Raw genomic sequence first — 13,218 nt, forward strand, 5'->3', positions numbered from 1 at the left:
TGACACTTTGCACTGAGGAAGATAGCTAGCAACAGCATCAGTTTCATCTTTTTTTTTTATCGATTACTCTCATCTTATTTCAGCAATAGTTTCGTTTCAATGATTTCAAGTAGCAAATAGGGATTAAATTGCAAAATGATAGCGAGTGGGCAAAATCAGCTGAAAAAATTCATACTTACTCGATCCTGCATTAATAAATCCTTGACAACAAGTTTTGACACAACATTTTTCATTTCAGAACTGAATTCTTCCGGACAGATTTCAGCAATGTGTCCCATGGCGACAATTGCTGTTAGATAGTTTGCGGATTCAGGATTTAATGCTTTTCTCACATGCTGATAAAAAGGAAAGAAAGTATTCTGTTAGAACAAAATAATGTCTATTCATACAACTCGTCAATCTTTTTTCATATCAACATGCATTGAACACATGTTGATATGCTTACAAAATCAGAGAACAGTACACCTCCCATGACTTTTGCAAACAGTTTTTTTCCATCCTCAAAATTACTGATCAAATGCTGGCTTCCAAAATACTACATATTTTAAAATGCTCATGTTTCCCAAAACTTACCAAAACATCTGATATCTCCTACCTGGCACAGCTTTAATGGATGTGTTCATACCAAGTCGCATTTTTTTTTCTTTTTTAATTTTTACTTCATTAGATCCAATTTTGTGCTTCAGGATATCATCAAAATGCATATCAATAGAAATGACAGGATATGTATACAAATTAACATGTATTTTTTTGTATTAATTTTGAAATAACACATCAGTACATAAGTGTTTTTTACTCAAATGCATTTTTTAGATGTCATATTATAATGCACAAGTATTGAAAAAGCGATAAATTAAGTTTTGGCCAATGACAGATGACTATGTCAAAAACTGATGACAATGATGATGAAATACTGAAAAAAAAAAAAAAAACACAAAACAGATAAACATTAATTTTCACATAATTTGTGCAAACATTTCTTCTTTCTGACTTTTATCTTTTTTCCCCTTCCATTTATAAACATTAATTTAAAAAAACAAAAAAAAACAACCCCATCATCAAGGCCCAGAGGCCACTCGAGAAGTGGTGATTCCCAGGAAAAAAAAAAACAAACAAATGCTGTACTTTACACAATGAACATAAAAAGAAAAGGTGGCACTTGAAAATTAAATTTATAATAATCTAATCACACAAAAAATATAATTTCTTAGCATAAGGTTTTGAATAAAAATACTTACTTCAAAAACTTGCTGGAAGATGGTTTCTTTCTCATGTTTGTATACAACATTGATGCATTTGATTGCATGCTTTGTTTGCCGAATATTTCCAATCTTAGCTGTGGTGAGAAGGACTGGTAACAGACTTCTGCATAAATTGATAAAATAGAGAATTTTTAAATATCATGTTTCTGAATATTTTAGATGAAGATGGGTATTATTTGTATTACTATTCTTATCACGAACGTTATTCTCACAATATTTCAGCCAATGTAACCTCAGACCTTATTCAGATGCGTCTTGTCAAACTTGGGAAGTGCTAAGTAATTATCAGTTTTTTTTATTTATTTTTTTTTTTTATTCAATTTTCACTCCAAAACAAGGCACAGTGTCACTTTGAAGCAGGGGGCTACTATCAGGGACTTAATTAGCAGGGTCATTAGGAAGGGAGATGAGTAGAAAGATGTTTGTTAACATTACACTTGAACTTCTGCATATCAGTGCAGTTGGGAAAGCAGAATCCCTGAATGGAGTTCCAAAGACCCGCAGTTCTGGGGAAGAAACTATTGGAGTAAAAGGCTTTCTTGCACCTAGGGATCTCTACTGTAAAGGGATGGGACTTAGTAGCTTGTCGGGTTTGTCGGGAGTTCTAAATGATGATCTTCTAGAGGCTAAAATTTCAATCTTCAGAACAGGTAATATTAAGAATATAATTAAGAATTACTTAAGACTTTTATCCAGTCATAACTAACAGAACAAGAACAATCTACCTATGTGGATTAAATAAAGGTTTCAGTTCAAAAGATGCCTATGTTTGGCAAAGATGCACTCGAAAAAAGAAAGAGGTTACATTGATTAAAACATTAGGAGAATAGCATTTGATGCTTGTGCAAAATAGTGGATTTGAAACATGCATTTCAGGTGAAAACATTAAGTACTTATGTATTATGTTGAAATTAGTAAAAATGAAAAAAAAAATGATATAGTAGAAAAATAATTACAAGTAAAAATAAAGTTTATTGAGTTTTATTGATTAATAATGTTTTATTGTATGTCTTAATTTTGAAGAGTTTTCAAATCACAGGAAAGGTAACTACAATCGATCATTTTGACAAAACTGACTTATTTCTTTGCTTTCAATTAAAATACACCATTTCAAAATGCAAAATGTCAGACTTATTTTTTTTTTATAAAAACTACAGCTAACATTTCTATTTGATCATTTTTCATAACTTTTGAAATTTATACTAATGTTGACATGACAAGAACATAATCTTTTCACCTAAAATGCGCTTGTTTCAGAATCCACTATCCTCTACAAGCACCTAACATTGAAAATGAGAACAGTAGTCTGAATAATTCAAATCATAAAAATGATTTAACAATTTAATAAAACAAAATATTTCTTTTGAAATAATTTACTTTAATGTCTGTTTTTTTTTTAATGATTTCTTTTAAGTTGCTATTATTTAAACTATCTTTTTTAAAAATTAATTCGTTCTTTTTAAAAATGAGTCCAGAAAATATGAATGTGACACATTTTTTCCAATATGTTTTTTTTAAAAAGATTTCATTATCATCTTTATCTTTTGATATTTCAATTTAACATTTAGCTTATTTTAAGTCAAAATATGAAAGTTAAAAGTAAATGAACAAATAATAAATGAAAGTTTAAAAAAAAATATCCATTCTTCCCTTGCTGAAAACAATATAAATTACCTTCCAGTATATTTTTATGTCTATAATTTTGTAAAAAAAAAAAAAAAAAAAAACTTTATAAATTAGCTAGCAGGCATTGTTCAGGGCAAATGTAATCTATTTCTATGAAGACTTCCATCTCGCTATCTCTATCTTTCTTTCCCCAAACCTCTCTCCTCCACCCAACCCATTCCTCTCTAGCTGAACTCACACATGCACTCACAACTCTCCTTTAATATAAAAAATTTCTTGCGTAATGATTCAGCATATTCTTTCTAAATTAATATGTAATAACACTGATCTCCACTCCTCTGACGAAACCTTGTCCAATTCACCCCTACAAAATAATAATTTTTTTTTAAAAATAAATTTTAGATATTCATTCTGGGCAAAGCTGATCAAGACTATATCAACTTTATGACTGTTTGTTTTGTAGTTTGTGACTTTTAGCTGGATACATATACAGACGACTGCTTTTTATGTATTAGATGATCCAAATAAAAATTTACAAAATAAAATATGAACTCAAAAACAAAATACTTACGAATATATATTTGGACAATCTTTTTTCAAATTGTGACCAGTGTTGACAAAAATTTGAAGTGTTAAATCAGCTGAAAAAAAAAATCAAAGGAAAAAAAATAATTGTTTATTCTGACCCAGGTTTCATATTATTGTCTCTTGCACCACGTGGGATCCTTTTTATATTCATTTATTTTAAATGTAAAAAAGATTGGTGGTTATTCAGAATTATATTAAAAACAAAAATACAGAAAAATCTTTGATATCATAGAATGAAAAGATCACATTTCAAAAATCATGTAAATTGATCAAGTAATTAATTTTATATATATGTATAAATCAATTTTCAAATAATTTTAAGAGAATAATAGTAAATAGTTAATAGTAAATTGCAGCCATTACAAGACAAAACAAAAAATCTCAAAGTTCTAATTGAGTTATCTCCCTTTGTTTAATCAAGATGCTTCATTTTGGCTTCATAAAATTTGATTTTCTTAGCTAAAAAAAAAAAAACAAAAAAAAAACTACTCAATCAATTTCTATGATTTTTGGAAAAGGATTTTGCTTTATTTTGTTTTTAATATAAGGGAAATTCTGGATAAGAATCAAAAGATTTTGCATCCTCAGCTGGGAACTGAACTCTGGTTGGCGTCTTATTTAGCCACCTGCCATAAAAATAAATAACTAAATTGCACTAACGCATAAGGTGGAGCTAATATTTTTAATAGCGTTTGTTTGTCACTATGTTGTTCATATTGCTTGAACAATTGTCAACAAACTTGGTCAAAATATCAATAAAATCTAACTTAGTATTGATTTATTATAGGAGAAAAAAATATTGGGCAACTCTCATGCACTTCTTAAAAAAAAAAAAAAAAAAAAAAGGTTGTTACTTTGTTATTGTACCTATTTACTATGCCTCCCCACGGGACAGAGTTAGACACCAGGGTCGTTTTTTAACGTGGAGAAAAGGTACAAAAATAAAAATTGTCTCAGTCGTGAAGGATTTCTCCTCCACCGAAAGAGAACAAGAAAATGAAGTGCAGCATCTGAAGAACAGATATTACACTTTGATCTTGACCAAAAGGCCAAGCAATTTGAAAAATGAAATATTGAGTTTCAAATGAAACCAATGGTATCTACTGAATTGTCATGTCACAGTAATGAAAATATCCAAAAATAACAAAAAACGATAAGGTAAAAAATGAATTATAAATAAAAATAGTTTTTGAAGACAATTAGCAAAAATTAAGTTTTTGTTAAATTAAACAGGGATGCAACACTGGTGGTGCGATAGAGGTTCAAGCGTAACTGATAACATGGCATCTTTTAGATTGGACTCTTTTTTTGAATCCTGTGTAAGAGTCAGAGACTAGCGGAAGATGCACCAGTTCACATGTAGCAACAATATTCCATGCATGGGTGAATTGTAACCTTGTAAAAATATATGATACTGAGAGGTGGGAGTAATTTTCTAGCATGGTAGAGGGAACCCACCTTTACAGCAGTCTTGCCAATGCCCTCAAGTATTTGTTCCAATTTATATTGTCTGTGAATGGCAAAATGGATAGTTTGGTTTGAAAGACTAGTTGTCAGGTAGGGTGCTATATGTCATGGCAGTCAATGGTTGAAAATGTTTCTTGCAGTTTGATATGGATATATTGAATTATTATAATCTAGATGTATATGTCAGGGAAGAATTATTTTCCTTCCACTGTAATGTTTTGCATGTATCTAAAAATACATTTAAGCAGCTATAATTCCATGTGGTGTCATGTTGCATGCGAGTACAAATATTTCTGATCAGTGCAGTTTTGGGTGGTATAGAACTTTAAAAGTTAAACCAAGAAAACTAGACATCACCTTTGTAAGTTCTTGTCCGAAATTTCCCCAGTTAAAAAAAAACATCTGTATGATGAACATACCCATGACAAAAAAAAAAAAATTATATTCCAAAAATCATGTAAATTGATCAAGCAGTTTTTATATAAGAAAAGCAAATTTTATTAGTATGCGAGAAGTAACTGTTTTGGGTGCCATTTTGAAAAAAATATGAATGAAGGGAGATAACTCAACAATAATTCAAACTCGAAACATTTATGTTGTAATGCTTGCAAATTCCCATTAATCACATAAAAATGATTTTCTTTATAAAAATAAAACTATTTGATCAATTTACAAAATTTTTGGAATATGCTGTTTTTATTTTGTCACATGTATGTACATCACAGATTTTTCTGCATTTTTCAGCAATTTTGCACAAGAACCTTTTTATCCTACAAATACACCTGCCAGAATTGAAAATCAACCGGCTTTAAAAGTAGCTGATTATTTCTGTGTACTTTTAAGTTGAATTTAAATTAAAGCTAAAAAATTTTTTGGCAGAAGATTTATCCATGTCAATACAGAGGATACATTCAAAATCATATCAAGTAGTTTGGAAGGATCTAGGTTATTTTGGAGTAAATATTGATCTTGTTTCTATCAGGCCGAAGTATGGCTCTGTGCAAATCTAAAAACATCAACCCTTTCAGGTTTTACCATCTTTCTGAAAAGTGATCAAATCATTCGAAGCACCTGTCTTCAGAAAGCTCAACACATAGTTTCGCTATATCTCACTCCCTATCACAAATGGTTACGTTTCCAACCCGTTTCCCTGACCAGCAAGAACAACACGCATCACTTCTAGATCTTTCTGACTACAGTTCCCAAGGATTGTATAAGAAATGCTGACAGCCCACTTGGGAACGCTGACCATGCAGTGATAATGGTAGAAATCGCCCTAAATTCTAGACCCAAAACTGAAGAGCCAGTGCTCAAAACAACGAGATATTATAAAAAAGCTGACTTGGAAATGATTTTCTCTTCCTGCTGAACAGTGCGCAAATGAGACCACTGATGATTCAAAACAGCAATTGAAGTACATGTTCCCATGCGGAAATTTTATAGCAAGCTCCACTCTCCCCAATGGTTTACTTCGACTTGCGCAACTGCCATTGCTCAAAGGCAGCATGCATACAACAGATTTAACCGACATAAGTCCAGTTCAAACAAACAGAAGTATATAGAAGCTAGAAATAACATTAAGAAAGAAATAGCGACAGCTAAGAGGGAATTTACTGAAACCACTAAAAAACGCATCGAAACACAAAAATTAGGAAATCGTGATTTCTGGAAAATCTACAAGTGTAGTAAATAATGGGCAATTAACAATTCCCTCACTAACCAACAATCACGAGGTTGTTTGCTCAGCAACCGACAAGGCTAATATGCTTGCCAGCCGGTTTGCCTCGAACTCCACACTGGACCCTTCCAACCATCCCCTGCCTGACTTTCCTCTGTGGACAGACGCCACGCTAGACGATCTAAAAATCACCCCTGCTCAGGTACAAAAACCTTGACACTTCAAAAGCATGTGGACCTGATCTCATCCCAGCTGTGCTATTAAAAAAGTGCTCAGCCGAAATAGCTCCAGTTCTCTCCAAACTCTCCAACAAATGCCTTAATGAATCATGCTTTCCGGGCTGTTGGAAAACTGCTTCTGTGGTACCAGTATTCAAGAATTCTGGCGAAAGAACCGACTCATCAAATTATCGCCCCATTAGTCTCCTCCCACTTTTCGCCAAAATATTTGAGATCATAATTAACCATGCTCTAGTCCGGCACCTTACAGATGCTAAACTTCTGACTGACAAACAATATGGATTTAGACAAGCCCGTTCCACCGCAGACATCCTCACTATAATCTCTGGACAAAGCAGGGGAGGGCAGAGCGGTAGCTCTAGATATATCTAAGGCTTTTGACAGGATATGGCACAAGGGTCTCCTCAGGAAAATTAAATCATACGGTATCACTGGTAGAATACTTAACATAATTAAATCCTTCTTAGATAAGAGAAAAATCCAGGTTGTCCTCAACGTTCGTACATCCAAACAGTATGATATAAATGCGGGAGTGCCTAAAGGGTCTATCCTTGGACCTCTATTGTTCCTAATATTTATTAATGACCTCCCCGACAAAACTGCCTCTGAGATGGGTATATATGCTGATGACACCACACTCTATAACAGGCATGACAGGAAAATCAAATGAACACATATCTAAAGAAATGGCAAAAACACTAGAGGATGACCTCCAATCTGTAGTGGAATGGGGACATAAATGGATGGTCACATTCAATGCTGCCAAGACTAAACTAGTTTCCTTCAATAATTACAAGAAACCTTCTCTGCCACCAATAGCAATGGCCAGTGACTCCCTGTCTGAGAGTACATCTTTCAAACTGCTTGGCCTAACGTTCACAGGAAACATGAGTTGGAACAATTATATTGAAAACATTGCGATGGCCGCTGTGAAAAAGGTAGGCTCTTTCTACCGTGCTAGAAAACTACTGACACCTGAAAGTATTCTGTACCTCTATAAGGCCACCATTCGCCCATGTATGGAGTATTGTTGTCACATTTGGGCTGGTGCATCTGCTGCTAGTTTCTCGCTCCTAAAGGTTCAAAAGAGAGTCGCCAATCTGATAGGCCCTGAACTGGCATCTAAGCTTCAGCCTCTGTCCCATTGACGAAACGTTGCATCCCTCTGCCTGTTCTACAAGTATTTTAATGGTGAATGCTCTGGCGAACTGCAGACACTTGTGCCTCCACGACGTAGACATCCTCGACAAACGACAGGCAGCTAAATCCCACCCCCACAGTAGAGATCCCTAGATGTAAAAGATCTTTCTACTCCAGTAGTTTCTTCCCCAGAACCGCTAGACTCTGGAATTCCATTCCAGGTCCCTGCTTCCTTAACTGTACTGACATGCAGAAATTCAAGTGTAACGTGAACCGACATCTTGCTGCCCAAATCCCAACATAGTGCCCCAGTAGTTGCTGCCCCTGATAGTAGCCTCCTGCACCAAAGTGGCAATGTGCCTTGTTTGGGGTGAAAATGTAATAATAAAAAAAAAAGATGCTCAGGCATTTTTATGGGCTAGAGTACACTTCTTGTATACTGGCTTTTCAATTCCCACCTTTTTATCTTCCATCATATCTTTCTATAATGCACTAAAGATAAATACCTACATTACAAATCACTTAAGAATTAGTCAGATACAACTAAGGGGAGAGCGGTATTCCAAAGTTGTCTTGCCTCTTAGAACTATTCAGATAAAGATGGAATCGCCACTATCAAATTTTATGCTCATTAATAACAAATGGACATATCAATTGTACTTACAGATAATTTCGTCCTCATGTTTTAGGAATGTCAAGAGATCTTCAAACACACTTTCTCTGTTGAAGCAATGAGGAAAGACGCTGGACAAAGCCTAGAAGAAATAAAAACAATTTTTTTGAATTTTCGAGTGAAAATCTTTACAGTTAAGAATTTACACAAATTAATAAAAAACAGATATTTCTGAATTTTTGAAATGAGGATTGATTATTCATATTATTTGGATTCTTCAGACTACTGTTCTCATCTTCAGTGTGATTTTCATTGATGCATTTCCTGACCTTTTCAATGAAACCCTTTATTAAATCCTCGAAGGTAGCATGCTCTTGTTCCATCAGTAGAAATGGGTAGAAATCCTAAGTAAATTGCAATTGTATTTTTGGTGTTGTCCATATTGAGGATTAAACTCCAGAAGTAACTTACAACTGAATTTTACCAAGTACCTTACCCACACGTCATGGATCTTTACGGATGATTTTTAGGAGTCTTAAATCTATTTTGTTTTTAGATGTATTTACTATATATATGTCATCCATAAACAGGACTGTTTTACAGCTCATCAGTGTGGCTAGACAAGTAAGTATTTTAAGCCAGGATCCAAACTTAACTGTTGAGCTGACAGTCTGCATCTCTATCCCTGTGCTATCATCCAGAAAGAGAGAGAGAGAGAGAGAGAGAGAGAGATTGAGAGAGAGAGAGAGAGATTGAGAGAGAGAGAGATAGATTAAATTAAAATAAAAATCCCTTTGTGGATTGATTTGTCCTGTAGTAATGTGCTCCAGACGGGAAACCGTTGCAAAAAAACTTTGTGGAAATTCCACCTGACACTGGGCACATGTAGGAAAAAAGAAAAGTTTTTTTTTTTATAATTAAAGTAGCAAAACAAGTTCTTGCTGTGAATGTTTTAAAAGGAGACACAACAGAATGGGGTCACTTGAGGCCACATTAGCAAGAACCGTTACAACTTTTCTTTCAATGGTTTACAAACTGTCTGTTCACACATCTTCCCAGAATTCTGCTTTTAACAATCTTTTCATTTCTCAAATCCAAAACCTGAATTGCTAATTGTGAACCCCTACAACCAGGCCGCCTCCCGCAACAAGGGGGGTCCGTGTTCTAACCTTTTTGAGGTTGAAATCCATTTACACAGAAACATCAAGTGAGATTTGGTCTCAAGTGAAACAAGCGCTGGCATGTTAAATTCTATCACTTCAAACCTTGGAATTCTCAAAAAGACTACACTATCAATAGGTGCAAAATATTGGGGCTGCTGTGTTTCAATGGTTTACAAAGATAGTCTGTTTACACATATTCTCAGAATTCTGCTTTGAATACCTACCAACCGTTCACATTTCTCAATTCTATTATGGAAAGTTTGAACATTCAAGCTCAAACCCTACACCTAAAAACCCTACACATGGAACCCCTACTTTCTGGTCTCCATTTTTAACATCTTTCAACCTTTCAGAGTTTGAAATCCATTTGCAAAAGACAAAATCTGATTTTTTTTTTTTTTTTTCTGGTAACCGGAGAACTTAAAAATTTCAGGTTTTTTTTTAAAACCAACATCCTTCAAAGGAGTAACTATCAAGGTAATATCAAATTCACAAGCAGTCCAAAGTTGCACGCATAATCCAGTCTGAGGAGATAATGACATTAGGTTTTTGCAGTTCTTGCAGGGAGGTGTCAACCTCCTCCTACATATAGTGCTTAGTAATCTCAAATGGCCACCCATCTGGTCCTGACCAGATTTAATGTTGCTTAACTTGTGAGTTAATGGGAATTGGTATGTCAACATGATTATGCAGGTTGCTCGAACATGAGCTCAAAACTCAATCCGAACTATCTTAAAAACGTTGATACTTATGTGTCCTTACCAACAACAACTTGAGCCCTTTGGCCCCGGCAACAAGAACTCCCTCATCAAGAATGAGTAAGCTGCTAATCACATCACAGTTGTATTTCACCAAGGCACTGATAGCATCTGCATCAATCATCACAGGGGCGATTCGCTCAAGCAGAGATTTGACAGCCATATAGAAAGGCGTCTGTTGACCAGGATTGCCAACCTTTCGCAAGATTTCTTTCTGTAAATAATAAACAAAAATTAATTTAAACAATGAATAAAAGAAATGTATTTCATGAATATGACATCTCTATATAAATAAAATTAACTCATTTTTCCCCCTCCGACTTTGACCTTAATAGGATTAAAAATCATGACATTACATGCAAATGTAATGTGTACAGACTGTAGTACATTATTTGAGGTGTGCTATAGGCCTATTACCTCTACAGTTCCTCGACAATGGTACATTCCCATATTTTTACCGGTGAGAGTCCACTGCCAAAATCGCTTAGATTCAATGGAAGTTGCAACATCTTTTCTCTCTATTAGATTCCTCCTTTCTCCGCTCCCCATTTACATGGCAGTGGATGCATTCACAAGGAACAGTATGAGGAAACACAGGTTTGTAATCGTATAAGGTTATTTATGCCCCCCCCCCCTCCCCAGATTTATGTTTTCTGTTTTTTTTCATAATAAAATAGAAAAAAAAAACAAAAAAAAAAACACGAAAACACAATTACTATTATTTTTTTCTTTTTGCTTTTTTTTCGTTAGTGTAAGACGCAACCTGTGGGATTTTACTTCCGGTTTTAACGACTAACCGTGAAATCTAACTATGACCTTTATTTATTAGTACTTTTATTTTTACACAAAGATTACAACGCAACGATATCGTGAATTCACTTGCATTACACTTAAATTAAAATTAAAACCAAATAAATTCATTTAGAATTCGAGAAAACAAAAACATTCATTTAGAATTCAAGTGTGATGTGACTACTGAAACTAAACAAAAACAAACTTCACTGTGGAATTGATATTTGACCTAATTCACTTTTTAGTTAACTCATCACGTTTTTTTGTTTTTTTTGCGCTTTCGCCTCAATGATTTGAGTTCGAGTCCTTTATACCTGAGCAACATAAAAAAACCTAGAGCGCTTCCAACAACAAAACCCGAGGCAAATTCTAGAAATCCTTTGCAAGAGACACACATCTAACACAAATGTTTTACATCAAACCTCACGGACCAGAATTGAGACCACCATCGTCCACCTCCACTGAGCAGGCCACGTCTACAGAATAGATCTATCCAGACTCTCTAAGAAAATGCTTTATAGTAAGCTTGCCAACAGAATTAAACCACAAAAGAGCTCTGAAAATGTGCTCTGAGCACCAGATGAAGTGCCCCCTGGCTTTAACCAACATAGGTCTGTCTTTGTGGGAACTGCCTGTGACTAGAATACAGAGGAAAACAACATTTCAAAGCTTTGCAGACTTTAAGGAGCGAAAATGAACAGCCAAGATGGAGGAGAAAAGAACAGAGTAAACAACCACCTTGCCCTTCTCTCTACCCTTTACTGTGAACACTGTGACTCTTCCACTATAGACTCTTCCACTATAGACTAGCTCTTTGAAGTCATACCAGTCATGGACATTAATTTAAAAAAAAATAAAAAAATCAGAGCCTAATACTCGGACACGAATAAGAATCACCACCAACAATTTAAACTTTGACAAAAGAAACAAGGTTATATTAAGTTCAATGTGGAAAACTGCCAACAATAAATAGACATGTCAGGTCAAGCAGAAAACAGTAACTTATGTTAGGTTATGAAATAGATTACTGTTTTCTTTCACAATGTTCTTGCCTATTAAGATGTTAATAAAAAACAAAGACAACACAATCAATGTATAAATGATTTCTTTTGGTTCATAAAAATGAAAAGAACACAACATAATCTATGTATATTATTATTATATACTAGTGATGGGACGATTCAAATATTTTCTCCTGATTCCAATAAAATTACTGATTTTGTACTAAATTCTCTATTCTGATTATTTTTAAATGACTAAATACAGTTTTTTTTAGGTGGGGAGGAAGGAGTCAAACTACTCCAAAAAACTCATATATGTATATACTTTTGTCAACGTAAAAATATACTTCAATCTACAGATTTAATTTAATGGCAATTAAATTAAATCAGTAAATATCAGTTCATCATTAATACAAGCCATGGAAAATGAAACAAAAACAAATAAAAAAAATAGTTTTTGGCATAAAAAAATACAAATTTTTCAGAATCCGATACGGTTCAGATATCCTAAAAAGCTTTGTTTTTTTAGATTCCTGATTAATATTCCCAACTCTAGTAAATCCACTGCTCTCTCTCTCTCTCTTCTCCTGAAAACCGTCAATTTATCTACAATACTTACGACAGAATCTTCTGCTTTTCGGCATGTACAGTCAGGGCTTACCAGCGCCTTCAGACAGTGACGGATACGTTTATCTTCTCTTAAAAGGAGGTTGAATTTCTTTAAATGTTCTTGAGCCTTGTTAGGTTCTGGCAATTGTCCTAGAAATTAAGAGAAGACATTTAATGATGAATTCCTTTTGTGTACATTTTTATAAAAATTAAGAAAGTGTTCAAAATAGATACTTATTAGCAGTAAACTAACCTCTTCTTAAAGAGAAAGTGAAACTTGTG

The 13,218-nt window shown here is 34.0% G+C and overlaps 1 protein-coding gene across 4 annotated transcripts in view; it reads right to left on the reverse strand.

Moving 5' to 3' along the window:
* The window catches only part of LOC145259140 (sister chromatid cohesion protein PDS5 homolog B-like), a 246,488-nt gene that overhangs the window by 61,369 nt on the left and 171,901 nt on the right, over window positions 1–13,218 (reverse strand). For all 4 annotated transcript variants that reach the window (XM_080116838.1, XM_080116835.1, XM_080116836.1 and 1 more), the window contains exons 16-21: window positions 12,947–13,086; window positions 10,539–10,748; window positions 8,665–8,755; window positions 3,460–3,529; window positions 1,239–1,365; window positions 180–335 (exon numbers count right to left, since the gene is read on the reverse strand). In XM_080116838.1, the coding sequence (XP_079972964.1) occupies window positions 180–335; window positions 1,239–1,365; window positions 3,460–3,529; window positions 8,665–8,755; window positions 10,539–10,748; window positions 12,947–13,086 (794 nt within the window). The remainder of the gene's footprint in view (window positions 1–179; window positions 336–1,238; window positions 1,366–3,459; window positions 3,530–8,664; window positions 8,756–10,538; window positions 10,749–12,946; window positions 13,087–13,218) is intronic.

This window comes from Euprymna scolopes, chromosome 34, assembly GCF_053919585.1.
Source record: "Euprymna scolopes isolate OS-2025 chromosome 34, ASM5391958v1, whole genome shotgun sequence".
In the NCBI taxonomy this organism is placed as follows: Eukaryota; Metazoa; Mollusca; class Cephalopoda; order Sepiida; family Sepiolidae; genus Euprymna; species Euprymna scolopes.